The sequence below is a fragment of the Corythoichthys intestinalis genome, chromosome 15, assembly GCF_030265065.1.
Source record: "Corythoichthys intestinalis isolate RoL2023-P3 chromosome 15, ASM3026506v1, whole genome shotgun sequence".
Classification (NCBI taxonomy): Eukaryota; Metazoa; Chordata; class Actinopteri; order Syngnathiformes; family Syngnathidae; genus Corythoichthys; species Corythoichthys intestinalis.
The window spans coordinates 37,869,531-37,891,057 of NC_080409.1; the positions used below are offsets into that span (position 1 = coordinate 37,869,531).

At 39.9% G+C, this 21,527-nt stretch overlaps 1 protein-coding gene across 6 annotated transcripts; it reads right to left on the reverse strand.

Moving 5' to 3' along the window:
- Positions 1 to 620: 620 nt before the first annotated feature.
- ptbp1a (polypyrimidine tract binding protein 1a) lies at positions 621 to 20,449 on the reverse strand. 6 transcript variants are annotated; one of them, XM_057859714.1, is made up of 16 exons: positions 19,842 to 20,312; positions 19,521 to 19,574; positions 19,400 to 19,430; positions 13,996 to 14,056; positions 13,649 to 13,821; positions 13,385 to 13,531; positions 13,127 to 13,300; positions 12,836 to 12,943; positions 12,141 to 12,321; positions 10,867 to 10,965; positions 10,629 to 10,786; positions 9,374 to 9,407; positions 8,247 to 8,339; positions 4,356 to 4,572; positions 4,089 to 4,166; positions 621 to 3,996 (listed from the first exon to the last, which is right to left on the reverse strand). In XM_057859714.1, the coding sequence occupies exons 1-16, from the start codon at positions 19,955 to 19,957 to the stop codon at positions 3,864 to 3,866; spliced, it is 1,857 nt and encodes a 618-aa protein (XP_057715697.1). In that variant the 5' UTR covers positions 19,958 to 20,312; the 3' UTR covers positions 621 to 3,863. The 6 variants fall into 6 exon arrangements, with proteins under 6 accessions (XP_057715697.1, XP_057715701.1, XP_057715698.1 ...); XM_057859715.1 differs by lacking the exon at positions 19,842 to 20,312 and adding an exon at positions 20,361 to 20,449 and having other exon boundaries at positions 623 to 3,996; XM_057859719.1 differs by lacking the exon at positions 19,842 to 20,312 and adding an exon at positions 19,676 to 19,802 and having other exon boundaries at positions 623 to 3,996.
- Positions 20,450 to 21,527: the final 1,078 nt, after the last annotated feature.

Below are 21,527 nucleotides of genomic sequence, written 5' to 3' on the forward strand. Positions count from 1 at the left end.
ATCATGGAGTCTTTAATTATGCTTTCTCATGCTCGCACTCCAGTTTGGGTTTTGCCTTTTTAAAAATACATATTTTTCAAATTCCCTCCTGTTCAAAAATTTTCTTCCCCCAGAAAATTGATATCAATGATCATTGAGATCATTGGAAAGCTTTAAATCTCAATTTTCTGGGGGAAGAAAAATTTTGAACGGGAGGTCATTAAAAAAAAATTTTTTTTTTTTACAGCAAAACCCCTATCTAGAGGTGAGAGCACGCAAGCATGTATCACTGAGTGTCAAGACACAGCTGTGAATGGCCACAGCTGGATGTTTTGGGAGATTTTATGGGTGAAACATGGTAATGTCAACAAGTGTCGGGATGGAGATATCGCAGACATCAAGGAGTGGTCGAGATTTTCTTTCATTTATTTACCTTTTTAAACATTTTTCAAAATTTTCTTTGCTTGGATCGATTATTTATCATCTAACATCGGGAAAAAATGCTAAACAAAAAAAATATACAATTTAGCGATAGTTATGAGGTAAATATCCGTGGCTTTTTTTTTTTTTTTTAACACTTTTTTTCCACTGTGACATAGTTTAGAAGTTTAAAATATGTGAGTGAATAATTTTTTTAAAGCCTTTTTTTTTTTAAACGAAATATTAGACCAATTAATGATTCTAAGCTAAAGATTAACATTTTGAATAATTACCTTCGTTTTACGGCTGGGTTGTAATAAAAAACGGTTGCGCGACGTCTGTAAACAGTGTTTTCTGGGTAAAACGGGCAACTTAAAATAGCTTGGGGGCTTCATGCGCCATGAATCTGCTATGGCAGCATATAGACATTGTTTATCAAACAAGTTGTTTTGGCTTAAAATACAGCTGTTTCTTTGAAAGAGTGCAAGAGCAGAAACTGCTTTTTCAGTCATGTCTGCGTTTCCAGCCATATATGAAGTATTTGTATATATGTATTTTCTGTTTATACGTCTGCAGCTACATTTGTTGGAATTAAAATTGTGTTTAGAGACAACAGAAATAATGTTTCCTTTTAAAATAAACACTAATAAAACCATTTTTTCGCCTTTAAAACGTGTAGAATGTAGTAAAATTTTAAAGTATATATTGTATTTCCCTTTTCATGACCAAGAATATTTATGGTTTAAAAAAAATAAAAAATTAAATATATTTAGTATTTTGTCTTTGAAAATTAATTTATGAATTTTAGGTCAATCTCAAATCAAGATGTCAGTCCTAGATGGCAGACATACTAGCCCTCCTAAGAAAAGCCTGCTGTGACAAAAGATATGTATGACATACCTGCCCTATCTGATAAAAACTGCCATGACAGCACACGGCAAAAAAAACTTGAAACAATTTCCACATTCACATACAGTGAAGGACGAAGCCAAAAGAAATGGGGCAAAATAGAAAACAGGTCGTTGCGGAAAATATATAAAATGTCATTCAACTGTTCAAGAACGCTGCAAGGGTGCTTGACGCCCCCCAGGTCAATTGAATCTAGACAGGTAAAATTAAGTCAACATTTAAAAATGAGTCAAGTTGGAAATGCAAGATACAATAAAAAAGTTAAACATGAAGGTGGAAAATGTTACGTTAACCAGGCATCAGCTCCACAGAAAAGGAGGAAGGAGACAGAAACCAAATGAGGCCAGATGAAAGAAAGAAACTAAAGATTTATTGAAGGCAGCAAAAGATGTGAAAAGTCAAGAACAAGATGGTGGCAGGGAAGCAAGGGGGCGTATATACAGAGACACTTGTGTGTTCATACCAGTTTTAATGTCTTTGTTACAAAGTCTTGTTTTTAACGCTCCCGGATGAGGGCGAACATTTTCTTTTTTTTAAAGTCTTGTATTGTCTTATCAAAATATACATGTTTTGAAACGTAAAGTCAATATAATCCCAATGATTGTGTGGTACAAAAACATGAATATATACAACCGTCAGCCCTGCGTCATACAATAACCCCCAAAGCCCCGTATAAAAAGGAACGTAAAAGCTTTCAACACAAAAAGGCGTGATCTACATCATTCTAAAGCCATTTTGGTGGGGAGGGGAATGCATGTGTACAAGATACAGTATTGATTTCTTTTTAACATGTTGTGCATCTAAGGCATATCCAAGGAAAGGCAACTGAGGAGAGGCAACTGCGACCTTTGTTTTGTGTAGATTTGAAGGGGCTGAACTAACTTGTGTAAGGGAGTAGGTAGGGAGGGGGAAAACAAGCCTTCCCTACATGGAACTTCGTCAAATTACCTTACGCAGATTTGAAGGGGTTGACAAAGAGGAATGGGATGGGGGACTAGTCTACAAGGAGTGGGGACTTAAGCACACTATAAAACAGCAGTGGGGAGAAGGTAACTTTGGTCCTCAACAACACGTACAACAACCGTCTGTAGCTACATTTGTTAAACCATGCATAATCTTGTACAAAAATAGACGAAAACACACACACACACAAACGTGGATGAGTGTGTGCGCACATCTGGTTCGGGACTATACAGTGGTCATAGGCTTGTAGAGAACCGGTGCTGGAGGCACTCGGGGAATGTGACAACTTTTTAAGACTTCTTTTGGATTGCGTGCGATGAGCTGTTTAAAAGAAAAAAAAAGTGCACTATAGAACCTGACTGTGGAGCAAGTTAAGTCGCCAAAGGGAAATGGAAAAAAAACGACACCTTGAAGCTCTCGTCTCACAGGTACCATTACCTGAGTTTGATGGTCAAAAATGAATGTTAGCAGTCAGGTAAGCAAATGGGGGCTTGACTACTACCAACATTAAAATAAAAAGTAAACTACAGTAATATAAAATGTAAGATAAACTAGAAACTGTTACAAGACTTAAATGCTAAACAAAAAAAAAGTATAGCTAAATGTGTATTTATAGGTGACCATTTAAATGAATGTAATGTAAGAATAAATGAGCTTGTGACAACACCTAAGAGCTACATGGCCTAGCATTGCCTATCTGGGCTTACATTCAAAATTTCTACATATATATATATGGATATATGCACACAAATCTCTAATAGGTAAACACTTGTTTTTTTCTCTCTCTCCATACAAGCCACAATTTTTCCCCTGAAGCCAGAATGACGCTTTAAGGCGGGCGGCTCAGAATTGTTGGGTGAAGGGGGGAAATAAGGCACAAAAGACCAGTCGGTAAAGACAGCTTTGCTTTTGATGAGCAGATGGCGTACTAGGAATAGTGGTGAAGATCCCTTGAAGCCAACGGCACTTAGAAGATAGTAATTTAAGAAAAAAAAAAGTATATGAAGAAGTGGTTGGGTAGTCGGTTTACCTTTTACCTTGCCTAACTGGTCTAACAGGCGGAGGTGAAAGGCACAGGACGCCTCCGAAGGAATGCTTAAGTTTTTATGGTACAGATGGCAGCGGCCATTTTAACCAATTTGGTCTTAAGTGACACTTCATCTGCTACTTTTGACTTTAGATCCAATGTGTTTTTGCTGTTTCATTGCAGACTGTTGCTAGGTTCGAGCACCAAATGTGCCACCAGATCTGGGTCTGTTATTTTCATCCAAATTGTGCTTTCCTCAGCAAATTATCGATTCTGCATTGTACAGGGCTCTTTAAAAGTGAAAGGGCTAAAACATTATTGTATTAGGAAAGTTGTTCCCTGAATTGCTAAACTTAGTTTGAGAAGCGAGCACCATTTATTCAGGGGGGGGGGGGGAATCAAAAGGGTTTTTCGAATGAACATTTTTCTTCTATAAAATTAGGGATTGTTAAAAAAAAATCCGAACTGGAAGCAACTTTCTGCAAAGAAACAGCTTCGAAACCAATGATTTCCACTAAGCGCAATCAAGATGGTAAATAAACATTAGGAAGGGATCTGAAGGCACTCAGATGGTGGATTTTGAGAAAGACACTCTTAGGTGGTGGTTCTCTCCCAAGTCATGGTTGTGGAACTCAATCAGGCACTCGATGGCTTCCTCCACTGAGCCCATCTGGATCAAGGCCATCTTGCGGTCATTTCTGTACAAGAGAAGAGTTGGACTTAATGGCTAGCCTCTGAAGAGAGACAAAATAAGGCAGAGGCGTGTGCTTGGAAGGTGGTGGGGGCTTACTGAAAGAATTTGAAGGCTTTAACTGTGGCTCCTGAGCTGGCAAAAAGTCTCTTGAGGTCCTCTTCCACCACAGCAGGCCTGAATGTGGTGATGGGGGACGAAAGTTATAGGACTCCCATTTTTCATTGATTCAGTCAAATATTGACATAATATACGATATGCTCAAAGCATAAATTACTAATACATTTTTGTGGGCATTTAACAGCAATAAACGTACCAATGTGCTGTGTGTTCACTCTAATGTTTAAAAAAAAAAAAAAAACTCACGGTATGTTGGACAGATGGAGTGTGGCCGAGGGTGGAAAGATGTTGGAGTAGTTCTTTGAGCCAGGCTTCTTAAAGCGATGCAAGGGTGAGTTGCTGTAGTCCTTGGTCAGGCCTTGGTCCTCTTGGCCTTCACGCGGTAACTGCACTGTTGTGTGCTTGGACACAGTAACGCGGATGGCTCTGCCGTGTAGCCGCTGGCCATTCAGGTGGCTAATAGCTAAGACAAAATCCATATTGAGCATCATCAGAAAAGCCTAAGCTACAGCCAACGAGCAGATTTCAGTAACGTACAGTCAAGAAAAGAAAAAAACTGCCCGACACTTGTGTTGTCTTAAAATGAAAACCGCAAACCAAAATAAGCACTATGGAATGAGCTTTGAGTGACTTTACAGGTCTATGCATCCTTTTTACGACTGAACTCCTTTATTTTAACTGCCGTTACTTATTTGGTTAGTTTTTTGAGAAAAGATGGTGTCTCGTGATGAATTACAAAATTTTAAAAAGTCAAACTTTTTACTTCATTCCACACAAGTTTTATTGATGGTGCAGTGTTTTTAGTCATTTTATACATGCGCTTCCTCTTTCCTACTAATACAGTGCAATATGTATACGTTGTGGACAGAATATGTAAATATAAGTGCAATATGTATACGTTGTGGACAGAATATGTAAAATATATGGATTGTAACTCAATTTTGCTGCCATTGATGGATAGATGTAGATGTTTAATCCCTAATAAATGGATTGGATTTTCACAGCCATCCATCAATGAATGAGTCATTAGTTGGAGGAGATGGCAAATAACAGATTTAAGAATAGAGATCAAATCAAATGAGAAATCTTTAAAAAAAAAAAAAAAGACAGAAATCACATGCGAAAGTATAAAACATACCGATTTGTAGTTTACAACAGGTCTTCTATTGCACCAATTATGTTTCTCTCCACCTTGACATGAAAATTGACTACTGTTGTTTTAATAAGAATAAAAAAAATAACCCCATAAAGATCTAGCATCCACATATGTGAACATGATACTGTGAGTCATGTGGACCACAATATTAACATTTGGTATATCGGTTTGGCCTATATGCTCCTAACAGTAATTGCCCACATATGCAGATGCCAGGTCTCAATTAGAGCTGTCCCGACTAGTCGACGTCATCAATGACGTAAATGCGTCGACGGGCAAAACATACCGTAGACGGGTAATGACGGGTTAAAAAAAACAAAACAAACAAAAAAAACACGCGGATAAAGTAGAATGGCAGGTGCTCGCGATGCAAGCGGTCGTTACTGGCACCCCGAAGGGGGCCGCTGTTATTTCAATGTGACCGGCATTGTCAGATTGAGCAAAGAGGAAGAAAGTGGGCCAGCGAGAGAGAAGGAGCGAGGTCGGTGGGTTGGCAAAGTGTACGGGTAGCACGGAGTTCAGCGGCTGCATCCACCACGTTTTTTATTTCGGCCAATAAAAGTAGTCATAAAGAGCCATCCGCCGCCTCCTTCCAGAGGAGGAAATCGGACGAACCGACGACAACGAGCCAAGTGAATCACCGGTTCATTCCTCACTACGGCGAGGAGTTGAAAACACCGCCAATTACCAAAAAGGGCAGAATTGGTGACACGTGAAAGTGGCATAAAGCCAAAAAAGCGGACAACAATAGCCAGAGCCTGGAATTATGTCAAGGAAAATATGGAGGGTGCCACTGTGTGTACTCTTTGCTAAGCTGAGCTCGCATACCACGGTAGCACATCTGCTATGAACGAACACTTGAAGCGCCGTCACCAAAGTATAATTTTCGAAGGCAACAAGAAACAAGCTAGCAGATTGTAAGTCCATACAACTTTCTAACGATTTTTTAAAATGGAAGTTACCTTTATGTGCGTCATATCAACGTGCGTTTTTTATTTAATAAAATAATATATATATATATATAATATATATATTTTAAATTATTAAATTTATTAGGATCATGGAATAATAAAAAAATATATACGGAAACAGCACTGGCTTGGTTACTGTAATCCATGACTGCACTAATGTTACTTTATATTATAAAGTATCATTGTGTATACACATATAGTAGTATACTATAAAATTAATACTATATATTTAATTTTTGTTACTGTGAGTATGTGTGCCTCTCATTCAAAATAATTGTGGTAATATTTCAGTGTGCCCTCCACTTTATCTATTTTCAGGTTAAAACAAACAAAAGTTGAACAGTTTTTCTCCTCCCCCAAAAAATGCGGAATGTACACCAGAAAAAGCATCTGAACTCGCACTAAGTATTCTGAAAATGTTTGTCCGGGACATTGCAATCCATTTTAACATTTACAAACAATATCGACAATGATATACCACAAAAAGAGTAAGAATTGTTTTGACTCCTGTTAAAGAGGATAAGTCTCAGTAGCCACGTTTACATGCTGACTTTTATTCATACTGATTCAAATCATTCCGAATGGAAATTTCAGATCAGCTGTTTACATGTCACTTAATCTATTCCGATCCAGCGTTTACATGTGACTGCCTTTATTCCGAAAGGACGTTTGACAACTGCCGTCTGACATGCGCAGATTAATCAAAACAAAGCGTCACGTTGCAAAACATGGAGATCGATTGTCGGAGTGCTGCTGTTTTAACTTTAACCCACTTGTTGTGTTTGTGGGGTCGTATCCGCTTCTGCTGTTTTGCTCTTTTGCCTTGTAGTAGCCGGTTTTCCACCGGTTTCTAATCTGGTCAAAGCTCCAGTCTATTCTGGCTTCACGTAACCTCTCGTGAACTTTTTTTTAAATAGTTCACTGTTCCTCGTTTTACACCCGTCTAAGCGAGCAATTATATTCAATTCTTTTAAAGTTTGAATTAAATACAATCTTTCCGCCGGACTCCAATTAGGTGCGCTGTGCTTGGAAGCCATGTTGCAAGTGACGTTACTTACGTCACCAAGTGACGTCACCACGTCAGTACGGAGCATGTGCAGAAAGAACGCAACCAGACACCATTCCGCTTCCATGTTTACATGATATAATTTTACTTTTAATCGGTTTGAGAAAAGGAATATTCCACCCCTGTGAATCGGAATGAAATTCCATTCGGTTTGGGCCTGTTCATTCCGAATGAGGTGTTTATATGGAACACATTTATTCGGTTTGAACAAATATTCCGATTGTAATTGGAATATTTGGCTCCATGTAAACGTGGCGTTTCCGATTACATTATTTTGCACTAGTTCATGCCAGCAGCATTTGACCTCATTGTTTGTGATTTATTATTGATATTTTTTATTTATTTATACGTTAATAAAGAATTTAGGTGTTCCAAAATGTTTTTTTTGTGAATTAATAAGCTTCAACAAAAATTTCATTATTGAAGTAATAATAATAAACAAAAATTATTAGATTAGTCGACTAATCGTAAAAATAGTTGTCTGACTAATCGGGAGGAAATTAGTCGTTTGGGACAGCCCTAGTCTCAATTATATTTTAATTTAATCAAGCATTATTGTATTTTTATATTTCCAATGAATACTAACAATGGTGATTATAGTAATGCAATTTTCATGTATACGTTTTTTAATGAATGAAAAACCATGTATTTAAAAACGACTTCAAATTATAAACAAAACCATTAACTGAAGTGTTTTTCCCTTATTCAACTCAATGTCTAGTTCATTTAAAAGGGAACTGAATGTGAACACGTTTGAAATGCCATTGACAGCACTTGAGGTCCAATCCATTTTGACTGATGGCGGCCGGCATCCATCATGCTAGCCTCTCCCAGTCAAAATGGGTTAGACAGTTGAGCTTAGTCAATGGCAGCCAATGAGTTCAATGAGTCTTATAAAGGGTTAATTCATGAAATGCGGAACACTACCAGAAAACTGGTGCTACCTAGCTGAGCCTGGGTGCCATCTGCCATCTGGATCAATGCATTCTCCTTTTTATTGAACAGGATCTTGACCCTCATCACATCGCCGTACACACCTGAAGAGTAGGAGCACACTGTTATACAAGCAGTCGGGGAAGTGGAACTGGTTTGCAGTTGTCAAGAGTCACACAGCCAATCACAGCAGTCAACACGATTTAAAAAAAAAAAAAAAAAAAAAAAAAAAAAATACTACGAAATCTTCTAGTAAATGAATGGCCCTGGGCTGATTGAGGCTGAGCTAAATTCAAGCCGGTATGGAATCAAACTAACCCTAAATAAGAGTCTTGTTAAGAAAGGACAGTTGCAGAATAAAAATAAAGTTATGCTTTCGGGGGGCAGCTTTAAAGAGAAAAGGGGAAATAACAGTATTAAGTTTAAGGGGGGTGATTACTTGAGCATGACTAGTTGATTCTTGTACAAATTGGGGATCTAGTCAAAATCATGCAGAAGTTATACTATACATGCATAAACCAATATTTAAGGACATCATCCCAGGAGTCTCTCATACCAAGTTACACTTTACTAAAAGCTGCAGCATTTAATTTTTTCTGTTGTGATAAGTGTTTTGTTTTTGCCTTAGTAAAATTTAGTAAATAAATATCTATTTCTTAGGTTTCAGTGCCAACGAAGGCAATAGAAGTCCAATCCATTTGAATTGGGTGCGGCTGGCAACAAAAAATTGTTGCCAGACCTCCCATTTCAAATAGATTGCATGTCTATCGCTGTCAATGGTAGCCAATGAGTTAAGAGAAGGTGGCATATACATTTCCACTGAGGTTACGGCAATTATCAAGATTAAAAGTTTTAAAGTACAAGAGTTCTTCAAAAAATGAAATGCTGCAGTTCTAAGTGGCATTCTCAGCCGCCATGTCTCTCAAAACCCACATCAACCAAACCAGCACACCCCCCCCCACACACACACAAACAAATAAACCAACCCCAAAAGAAACAACTCCACCCACTCCCTCAGCTGATGAAAAGCCATCAGTCTGGATTTAAAAATAATACAGCCAAAATAATGAGACGAGACATGCCCACCTTGCCAGGTAACAGTAGTAATAAAAAAGGAGATGAAAGGATGATAACGTACCGAAAAGAATAAAGAGGCAGTGTGGCGTAACGCTCTTTAGAGACAGCAGGGGGAGCAGCGGGGCCAAAAGGGTGGGAGAGGGGGCAGGGAACAGGGTACAGGGGAAAAAAGGCGAGGAGTGGAGGACAGTGGAGTGGAGTCGGGACATGTCCGCAGGCCACAGGCAGCGAGGTCCACAGGAAGGCCACAGTACCATGGTGGAAGGAGAGAATGGAGAGAGGACAAGGAGAACAAGGACGAGGAGGAGGGCAGGGGAGGTGATGAAGTGGGTGGTGAGGAGCATGACGAGTGAATGTGGACATTAGGGGCAAAAATATGTCGGGGAAAAATATGTTGGATTTTTTTTTTTTTTTAAAAGAGTGGTTGGGTTACCAATATTGTGTATATTTGGTGGGTGATGTCCAAATTTTAAAAGGTAGGCAGAGGTGGAAGAAAAATGGGAGGACAGAGGCAATAATTGGTCATGGGGCGTGCAGTGAGTTGGCAAGAGTACAGGTGGGGTGGGATTGGTCAGGGGTGGGTTAAACAAAATAGGAGGGGGAGGTAGAGAGGAGAAAGGGAGTGAGAGAAAGGAAATAAAAAAAAAAACAAGGTCAGTATACACAAAGAAAATGTAGTGCTTCAGACAGTAGAACTGGCTAAATTAAAATGCACTGTCACTATGGGGACACTAGGAGAAAAGAAGAGAAAAAAAGATTAACAATGAAATACAGAAAAAGGCAGAGACAATATGTACTTTTGAATAACACACTACTTAAAGACGACTTGTTACATTGCATATTTAGCTAAGCAATCAACTAAAATATCTGTAATCATATTCATTTTTATATCTTAATGCAGTGACTAAACATGGGAGACTAATACGATTAACTGGTACATGCTACACAAAAAGACCTTATGTATATATGTATTCTCAACTTCTAAAAAGTAATATTGTCTCTCCAAACAACTCAAGAATGATTTCAAATTATGGACAAAAAAATGAAGATATGGAATGGTAAGGTTTTTACCAAAACAAGAAGTTAGTGCAATTGAATAAACTTAAAAATTCACAGTGAGCAAAGTGGCAAGTCAGAAATGCAGCAGGTTTGGTCAAACAAACAAAGAACCTGAAAGAGAATGCCTTTCTACTAAAATATTTGAATTATTTCAATGTGAAGGCTTTTATTGCGTCCGTGTATGGGCGGCGACATCTGCGATACTAACGCTTCATGGCCTCCCGCACTCTGATAAAGCTTAGCGAGCATGTACTGACCTCCGGGTTTAGATTGCTGACCAATAGGACGTTGTGTCCGCCGGCAGCAGCGAGCCCGGCCAGGCTGAGGCGACTGGCTGCGGCCGCTGCTGCGGCCATGCCGCCGTGCCCGACGCTCAGAGATGCTAAGGCGCTTGGGATACCAGGCATTGCAAGACCTAGGGACGAACCAACGGTCCATTAGTTAATATTGAATGCTGCTAAACTGAAAATATGCATTAAGAAATTAGATCAAGACCTGGAGTGATGATGCTGCACTGACCTGCTTGCTGGATGGCAAAGGTTGGTGGGAAATGAGCGCCCCCGTATGGAGAGGCAGATATTATTCCCGGTGCAGCTGTTGGAAAACGGAAAAGTTTTAGCGGTTTTTGGAAAACCCCTTCTTCCTTCTTATTTGTATTTTCCCCTCTCAAAAAATATAAATTGACAAATTACCCCAGATCAGACATTAAATATTTTGATATAGAAAAAAATATTACAATATGCCAAGATTTACTTTGTGTGCTCATTACCATTAATTTTCATTAACCCCTTCCTTGTTAAGAAATAGCACCACTGTGGAGCACAGTGTATTTTACATAATACATATAAATCGAGAATAGTGAAGATAGAAAGAATGCATGATACATAGGATATCTTTGATCGCATATTTTGCACCCAAGTCAGATTCCAGATTTTGAGAATCTGCCAATTTTTTGGGGGGTTTTATTTGAACAAAAGGCCCAATTGTGTTACAGTACTGTACTTTTTTTAGTACTTCCTCTTCCGCTTTTTTGCAGGAGTGTTGCAGAGTTTAAAAAAAAAAAAAAAAAAAAAAAAAAAAAAAATTATATATATATATATATATATTTTTTTGCATCTTTTAACATATACTGCCAAGGCTTACTTTTTGCATTGGTTGCCCTGGTGCACGTAACTTTTTTTTTAATACGCACCAGCACAAAATCTAGCCACACCCACATTTTTTCATTATATCACCTTTAACGACATACTTTTAATGACTCTCCAAAACATTCATGTAATTCATATGAATGAGTCAACTCAAATTCACTCACGCTTTGACACTCACACTGACGAGAATAGCCTCTGGACAACGAAGATTGACTAAATGAGCATTAAAATATTTGTGCCTTTCACCGTAGAGCTACAGAGCCTTCACTCGCCAGCTAAATACAACAAACATGTCAATCATTGTTAACTTTAAGTAGCAAACGCCAGCTACACTGGTGACCAAGAAAAGCAGCAGGAGAGTGAGTGAGGCTGTCGGAGCATGAAGCAGTAAAAAAAAATATTTTTTAAATTAAAAAAAACAATCCTTTTCATCAGATCCGATCCTTTGAAAAACTGCGTGATCGGCCCGATTTCCAATCATATGATCAGATCATCCGTAATAATTTACTATCATTTTGGCAATACATATTGTTATCTCAGCACGACCATAAGTTGGAAATGTATAATTTATGAAAACAAACAAAAATATGTGTACATCCAAATATATTTTTTCCATCATACCAAAAGCGGCCGCGGCCATGGTCTGGTGATCCAGGGTGGGCTGAGTGTCAGCAGTGGGGAGATCCAGGCGAGTATAGTCCCTGCTCTTGTCATTGTTATATTTGACGTTCAGGTTGGTCAGCTTGGAGAAGCTGATTCTTAAGGTGCAGCAGGCATTGTAGATGTTTTGTCCATCCAAACACTAGGGCAAAAGGTAAAAATTTAAACTTGAGACGTGTGGACCGTTATGACAGATTTGTCTTTACTTCTAGTGCCAGTGAAACAAAATGAGTATTGCTGAGGCCCCATAAAGTCACACGGGGTACAAAAACAAATTCTTAGCCGCAAGAATATCAGCCATTCCAAGAGGGAAAGACTTATCCAAAAAGGAGGAGGATAAGCAAGGTAACAAACAAGAAAAGAGCTTAATTTACCAAAATGTTAACAAAGTGACTGTAATTCCAATGTCATCCGTGCTATGATTCATCTGCCATCTAGTGGAGGAGCCCTTCCTCTGCCTGTCACTATAGATCACCGATGTTGATGATCCGAGATGGATGAAGTTACATATTTGTTGCAAGTACTGTAGTAGTGGAGAATTTCCCACAGCACACTTAACAATCTCTCACAGTTAAAATGTTTTGAACTCACTAAATTATATCACTAGTTGAACTATAACGTGAAGATCTTTCCACCTTGGACGTCCCAAAGCTTACTTTGGCGTTTTGGGCCATCATGGCGTCAGCATACTGGATGAGAGCCTGGAACTGGTTGTTCTTTGTGAATGTGATGATCTTCAGCACTGTGCCAAATTTGGAAAATATCTGGAAGATAGAAGGGCATGCATATTAACCTATTTACAGGCAATCCAAGTCCGATCGGGTCCAAACAATTTTGACTGGGAGAGGCTGGCAGCGGACAATCACAGCAAGCCCTCCGAATCAAAATGGATTGGACGTCTATTGCACTCAAACATAAGCAGGTGTTGACAACGGTGAGTAGTGTACCTGGTGCAACACATCCAGGGTGACTGGATAGAAGAGGTTCTCAACAATGACTCTGAGAACAGGACTTTGGGCGGTGCCGCCTGCGAGACCGCTCGCGTCTGCTGCTATAGCCATGCCGGTGATCCCACCACCACCGTGCAGAGCATTGACCGCCTGCAGAGCAGCCTGGGCACGCTGCAGAAGAAACATTTAAAAAAATAAACACAGTGTTCATGACTCAAAAAAAATATGAAGACCTGCAAGTCTTGTGTTCCTTACCACTTGGTTAGGGGAGTTGTCAGTTTTCAGCTCTTTGTGGGTGGAGTACTGCATGTAAATGGGGTGGTTTCTGATGACAGGAGTCACGGACAAGTAGTAGCTCACCATGGTCTGAGCACACTCTTCACTGTTCAGCTCAAGGAATGCCTGTGAGCCACGACACAGAAGCAAAATGTTTTTTTTCCATTAAAACATCAATTAAGGCCACTGAAGAAGCAACAATAAAGGACAGATGAACACAATCAGTTATTACTACGTCCATACCTGGTTTTTTCCTTTCAGCATGAGTAGATTGGTAACTTTCCCAAAGGGCAAACCGAGCCCAATGACCTCGGCCTCGTTTATGTCGCTGGGCAGCTTTCGTAGATGAACCACACGTGATGGAACACCAGGACTGCGGACGTCACCCTTGAATTTTTTGCTGTCGTTGCCATTGGCTGCGAGAGGGGAGGGGAAAAATAAGAGTGATACAATCAGGGGAGTGAAAAGGCGTCTCTCGGCTTTCCTGAATAATGGATTGGTCGCCGTGGCAACAGATGCAACAGACAAGTGCTTAAATGAGCGCAGACAAAAGGGGGCAAACGAACCATGCTTCGACAGCAAGCCCATACCTGGGTTCATGATATAGGGGCCGTTGGATATGCAGGAAGAAAAGAGCTCGTCAGATCCTCTCTGTAGGTGCACAAAACAAAAGGCTCACTTTAATGTGGCAACCAATGGGTTCACAGAAAGGCAGGTGGCAAAGTGACGAGCAGTCCTCAGGTTACCCAACCATTGTGCGCACAGGTAGGACGAAACCTGAGTCTTGAAAACACCCTTTAGAAAGAAAGACTAACCCCGCTACTAGTTGGTAACTGTGAGACGACTTGGCTTGTCATTTGATACTATGGGGCTGACTATACCATTCGAGCACAAGTGCCCAGACTGAAGCACATTTTATTGAGGATGATTCTCTAACCCGGACTACTGAAACACTCAAGAAGCTTAGGTTGTGAAGGGAGATAGCGTATAAGAAAGGCCTGGTTCACATGACTATTTTAGCTGTTTGAAAGTCATGAAAAATGGGAGTTTTGCCTTGACAGGTGAATGTCACTGAAATCTGATGAATGTCAATAAAATCTACTAAAGAAAATTTACTGCCATTATGGCGGAAAACACAGACAAGACTCAAAAAGCAGTTTCTGCTCTTGCACTCTTTAAAATAAACTGCTGTATTTTAAACCAAAAGAACTGTTGTGTTTGATAGAACAATGATACATTCTACATGGAGTTTTTGGAAAAGAACACGGTAAGTACGCGATACTATCTCGTCACAGTCATGGCGTCTGTAATCCTGTTCTCGCGTGCTCTCACCTCCAGATAGGGTTTTGCTGTTTAATTTTTTTTTAAACATGCCCTCCTTTTTTATAAATGTCCTCCAGTTCAATTTTTTAATCCTCCAGAAAATTGAGATTTTAAGCTTTAAATTTTGACAATTTTCATTGGAATGACCTCAAATTTTCACAGCTTGTGTAGAAATGTTTCAAGTTTTTGTATGTAACGTTTGGCATTTATCTTTTCAGGTTAAGAAATGCCGTTCACTTCAAAAGAAAAGGCATTTTGCGTGTTAGAGTATGCTCGGACTCCAAAGACTCACCGAAGACAGCGCAGCGTGCCTTCACAAATTTTGCAAAGAAGGCACCAACTACAAAACAAATTAGGACTTGGCACCAAAAATTTCAAGAAATTTCAGCGAGTTTGGCACAAGCTCGAATACAGACTCAACGTGTGCAGAGTCACTGGCGGTGCTCATATTGAACATTTATGAAAATCTGTCACAGAACCAACAAATATTCTTACTTTTCTTTGTGAATTTAGCCAATAAAACTCATGACCTTCAACATAAAGTTTATTTAGTTTCATTAAGATCCATCAAGTAATTTCCAAGATATGGGGGGTCAACCATTTTGGAACACCCTGTATATATACATACACAAATTTTCTGAGTGTGTTGTTGTACTTAGTAGAGTTGCACAGATAACCAGTATCCGTATCAAAAAGGGGTCTTGATACGACTCTAAAATGCTGGCGCCCAAAAAATATTTTGTGTGCATATATCTCATTACCTCTTACAATATCTCCTCTTGTGCTTTTTTCGTGACTGTTGCCGAGTATAAAACGTATATGTTTTTTTTGGCAATGCCAAAAATTGAATTAGTTACTTTTTAGCCCTTAAAAAAATTAAAATCCAATCCTTTTCACCCGATTCCGATCCTCTGAAAAATGGCGCGGTTGGCCAGATTTCCAATCACGTGATTGGATTGGGGACATCCCTAATCCAAACAATAGTAGTAATGATTGGTAGTAAATAATCACGTTCCAGCGCCAACGACTGAGATTGTCATCCGTACAGTGCCCTCCATAATTACTGGCACCCCAGAAAAAGATGTGTTTTTTAGCTTCTAATATTTTTTTTAATTCAAATAATATGGGACCTTAATGGAAAAACAAAAAAAAAAAAGAGAGAAAAATCCAAAACTCAATCTTGGTCTCACACAAAAATACAAGCCTGGGACCGTGTGCTTTGGTCAGATGAGACCAAGATTGAGTTTTTTGGCAACAAACACTCTAAGTGGGTCTGGCGTGCCACGAAAGATGCGCATGTTGAAAAGCACCTCATACCCACTGTGAAGTATGGGGGTGGGTCAGTGATGCTGTGGGGCTGTTTCACTTCCAAAGGGCCTGGGAACCTTGTTAGGGTGCATGGCATCATGAATGCTTTGAAATACCAGGATATTTTAAATCAAAATCTGTTGCCCTCTGCCCGAAAGCTGAAGATGGGTTGTCACTGGGTCTTTCAGCAAGACAATGACCCTAAACATATGGCCAAATCTACACAGAAATGGTTCACCAGACACAAAATCAAACTCCTCCCATGGCTATCTCAGTCACCAGACCTTGTTTAGTTGGCAAAAGGGGGTTGTACAAAGTATTAACACCAGGGGTGCTAATAATTGTGACACATTATTTGATGTCAAATAATTTTTTCTTTATGTGGGATTTTTTCCCCACTGAATGAATGCAGTTGTATTGAAGGTTTCCATTAAGGTCCGATATTATTTGAATAAAAAAAATTATTAGAAGCTTAAAAAAAAAAAAAATCATCTTTTTCAGGGGTGCCAATAATTATGGAGTGCACTGTATATTGGGTTATCTATTATTGAGGTTTAAGTGTGTTGACGTGCTCCTGATAACTACTGCAAATGTCAATTGTTTTCACCATACCTACTGTATTTTCATTCGGTGTAGACAACTACTGTTGTGCCTTCAGAAGTCAACAGTTCCACCCTTGCAATACACTACCTGCCACTTAACGCTTCAAATCAGGTAGAAGTTGAATAGAAACATGCTGACGCCATCTGGACTGGAAGGATAGCGGACCCCCCACCCGCGCCCCCTACAACCCCCACCACTACTCAGTGTTTTTCACATGGCCTGCCGATAATGAAGTACAGCAGTCATAAGAAGTGGCTCAGTGGACTAAGCCCCACAACGGGGGCCTACAATGAATGAAGGTCCTGTTCCGGATGAGACTGGGGGCATTGTTACATGGCAGTGCATAAACATATGGAACCCCTTAGGACTTGCTGAGATTTGGAGAGGTCTTGCAGTTGTTTTCCAAAGGGAACCGGTCGTGCAAGTTCGCGAGTATTCTTTTCAAGACTCGTGAAACAGACCAAGCTTTCGCATTGGACAAGGAGGGAGGTTTCCCCCCCGACACTCAATACCTTTGCATATGCCAAACAATGCTATGGCTGACATGCATCAAGTATTACCCATTCTTTATGCGGCGCACACCTTGACTTTATCAAATGAAATTGACAACAAAATATAACACTAAGTGGAATATAAGAATATACTATGCACATTGCATGGTTTCTTTCACATGAGTTTGAACTTTTTTTTTTTTTTTTTTTAAAGTAGGTGTTTCAACAACATGATGTTCAACATCCATGTTCTACTTGGTCTGAAAGTACAATGCAAAATGGGCCTATTATCCTCTTTGCACCATGGCATTTAAGAAATCAAATACCCTTTATAATCTACAAATCATACCAGTGTATTAAGAAGTAGAACAATATTGATATGTTTTCCATCTCTCAAACGTTTAATTACACAAAACACTGGGACTATTGGACCCAGAAATAATATAAATTTTATTGATAATAATATTGATAACAATTTTAACGAGATCATTTCCACCTCGTTTATAACACTTTTAAAAGATAAACCATGCCCGTAAGTCAAACTGACCTAGGAATATTATCGCATTTCCTGATAACACAACCCGGTATAATCCCTCTAACCCCCCCTAATTTTAATGTACCATCGAAAGGAATAATGGAATTGAATGCAGCATTGGAAAGTTATTAAAATACTGTGACCTGGTCATGGGGAAAAGAGGATGTGGCTCCAATCTGATTGAGAGAAGATGACGTCAGTCATTGGAAGGAAGAAGAAAAAAAACTGAGGAAAGGAAGACCAGGCCTGTCTGCTGGCTTGCAGTTAACTCCCTCATTAGGACTTGATGATTACATGCCTCCCTTCTGCTCCTCCTCTACTTCCTCATTCTTTTATAGTCACAGAGCTGAGACGCTAGAATATGCGTAAAAATAGTGCCGTCCATTTTTGGTAAAACCAATTCAGACTTTAGCATAATTGTGCTAAATTAACACATTCTTGTTTTCATTGTTCTTCATCTAACTGCGTTGACAGCTTAACAGCCACCTTCAGTTAATGGTGACGTATGATTGGTTCACTTCCTGAAAATGTTCAGCGCTTCCTCTCAAAATGGAACAAACAGAATGCATTGTAAAACATCACGGCTGGTTTATGTTAAATGCTATGAAAACAATTTAGAGTAAGGCAGTAAAACAAAGGGACACAGGTATGTGTACATTTTCTTCTTGATCTTCCATTGCAGTGGGAGGGGGAAGGGTGTCTCACCAGGGGGCTGGGAGGGGTGGGGGTTGGAATGCGACCATGGAATTCCAGAGGCTCTGCCTCTAGACCAATAATTACAAGATTCCAGCAAAGCAGGGTGCTGTAACTGTGCACTACAAATTCTTAACGCGACGCGCGTCTACTTGTCCTCTCTTAAAACTTAACCACAAGTGGAGTATCGGCAATCAGCAGGGATATGTTGAAAAACAGGCTCAGTTGAAACTAAAGAGGGTATGGTTTGTCAGTTGAGGGCGTGTAGTTGACGAACTGTTCAAACAGGCGCTCCGACCTTTGGCCTGCCGAACAATGGCTGCTACACTACCTTAAATCAGGCCACTTTTACGTTTCTGTCCCTCAGGTGCCGTCACTGAGCAATAAGTCAGATAAGAGCGCGCATCAAAGTCGACAAAGCCTGGACTGACCAATAACTTTGCTCCTTTGATGTTTACGTCAGTCTCTTTGCCAACAACCGATGAGAAAATTGACTCAGATTAAACAGGAGAAGAATATAAGGTTAAGGGGATTTTGTTAGGACTGAGACAATACTTATCTAGTTGGGGGCAGCCAAAAATGCTCCTCAGGAACATGCAGGATAAACAGGAAACTGCATTTCCAAATTCCTTCAGTCCACTAGCAAGAGTCATAAGCCATTCAAGATGATTCCTGTCGCTTTTGTGACTAACCCCAACTAAATGGCTTTAGGCAGCACTTTTGTAATTATAGGGGGGAACTAAAGTTAACTGACAAGCTAAGTCTTTCCCAGAGTGGCCAACTTCATACTTCCGACTTAACAATAAGTGCAAGTAAAAGAATATATATATATTTTTTTAACAAAGCAGTCACATCTGTGCAGCATTTGTGCATGTTAAAGGAACACTTTACAAAACAGGAAATGAAAAAAAAAAATCCTCCGCCAAGGCCTCTTTGTCCAATGTGTTAAAAAAAAAAAAAAAAAGCCTAAATAATATGATTTAAAGTCACACCTGATTAGAACAGGAAGTATTTGTAAGGAGTGCAATTACTGTTGCTTACCTTCGTGCCTACTGATATGTCATGGACACTTCTGCAGAAAGACAAAACAAAGTTGTAAATAGACCCAAAAATTCGTATGAATGTTCAAATATTAGTTAGGAAAAAGAATCAATTTCCCTACTCAATTTCAGGGACGTAGCCGGATCCCAGAGGGTACAAGTCAGCGTCTAAACGGCTGTAAAATTGAAGGATGATGAGAAAAAGGTAGAATGTTTCCTAAGATTAGAATGCCAACATCTCGTGAGAACACAATAGAGACAAGTTGAGTGAGCGCACTTCGAATACAATTAATACGCAGCAAGACACGGAAACCATTCCAACTGTCGAATTCAGGTGATCCAAAGAGGGGGAACCAACAACAAAACAAAAAAAACAAGATGATGCGGCGGATGGCTTTGAACGTCCTCTCGACGCAAAACGCCACGCCATAAAGTTTCCTTACTGTGCTTCGATATCGTTTCCCTTCGGCAGTTGAAAAAGTGATTCAACCAAGGCGAAATGTTGGGAGCGAAGACATCGGTCGCTTCCAACATGGCCCTGACTCCTCGCACAAAACATGAATGCGGAAATGAGACACGTTGCTTTCGCTCGACCTGCCCCAAGTTACATTGCTCGTTGAAAAAAGAACAACACTACAACAACAGCACGCCCAGACCCCGGTTTTATCGGCTGACGTGATTAAAAAGTCTTTTCTAAATGAAAGAAACGTGGCAATTTTGTAACTTGACGGCGCTATATGGAGGCTAGGCTAGCGGGCTAACTGTTGCATGTCTGAGTGACCGTCCGCGGAGGAGGAGGGGAGGAGGAAGAAGGGGGGAAAAAAGTAATTTTAAGTCACAACTTTCGCGAGCCGAACACAAAAACGCGACGGGGGACATCGCGAAACGCCCGTGGAAGGGAGCGCGCCGACATTTTACGCGTAAAAAAGACGTAGGGAAAAGTGGTTGCTTTTTCGACTTACCCGTCCATTGCACAAGAAAAAAACTGCAGGTCTGAGGCGAAGGTAGGGCGGCAGACTTGCTTGATTTTCTTACAAAATGGCTGAACGCGCCGAGGCGAGCGCTGATTAGTCCGCTCGCCTCCAAGAGCCCAGAGGAGGCGGGGATTAAGGGATGCCTGACTTCTCATTGGTCAAGACGCCCATCAGTATTGCTGAACTGGGCGGGAGGGAAAAAACAAGGCCGCGGCAAATTTCCACCCATCGGCCAATATATTAGGTACACCATTTTGGTTTGGATTGACGTCAAACGTGGTAATAAATTATTGTCATTATGATTAACATGTAGAAACTCGCATGAAATTGTTACACTTCCTTTCGTGATGAAAATTATTCTTAGAGTAGGGCTGGGCGAAAACAAAATCTCTGATTTTTTTCCCCACCAAAAATCAAATTTACATCCCCTCTCCTCCTACTTTTTTAAGGAGACAATAGGAACATAAGACAAATCAAAAGAAGTTTAACACTTTATAGGGCACTTATCATACTCATTTGCTGCCATTAACTCATTCACTCCCGGCCATTTTCACCGGAGCAAGGCCCTTCGCTTTACTGGATTTTGACTGATTTTGCAAGGCCCACATAAAATTAAACCTGGAACCCACCAAAAGAAAGATTAGACTCTCTTCTTTCAGTAGGGAAAAAAGTAAGTTCATTTCTTTTTCCATTCTTTAGAAATCAGCATTAGAAAATAGCTTAGTTTGAGACATTTTCCAATTTCTGATCAAAAAAAGGGAAATTGAGCTTTTTGTGAAAGCATACATTTCAAACATAACTTTGACTATAACACAGCTATTTTTTGCTTTAGTTACATCCCAAACATCTGAATAATGTGTTCCTTTTACAAAATAACATAAACAACAAGACAAATAGAACTTTTGATAGCTAAGTAACAATTTATTTACACATAACTAACTGAGAGATGACGCTGTTGTCGCCGAGATGACGCTGTTGTCGACGCGACAGCCGGGTAAACTTTTCCCTCATCGCCGCCTGTCTCATAAAGATGGATTTTTTTTAGTCTTTTCGGGGTCTGCTCGGCGAGCAGCACGGACTCAACGGCATCTTCCGCTGCACTGGTGGTCCCGGTCGTTCAGTGCTTGGCATCCTGGGCGTGCTCTTGGTTGTTCT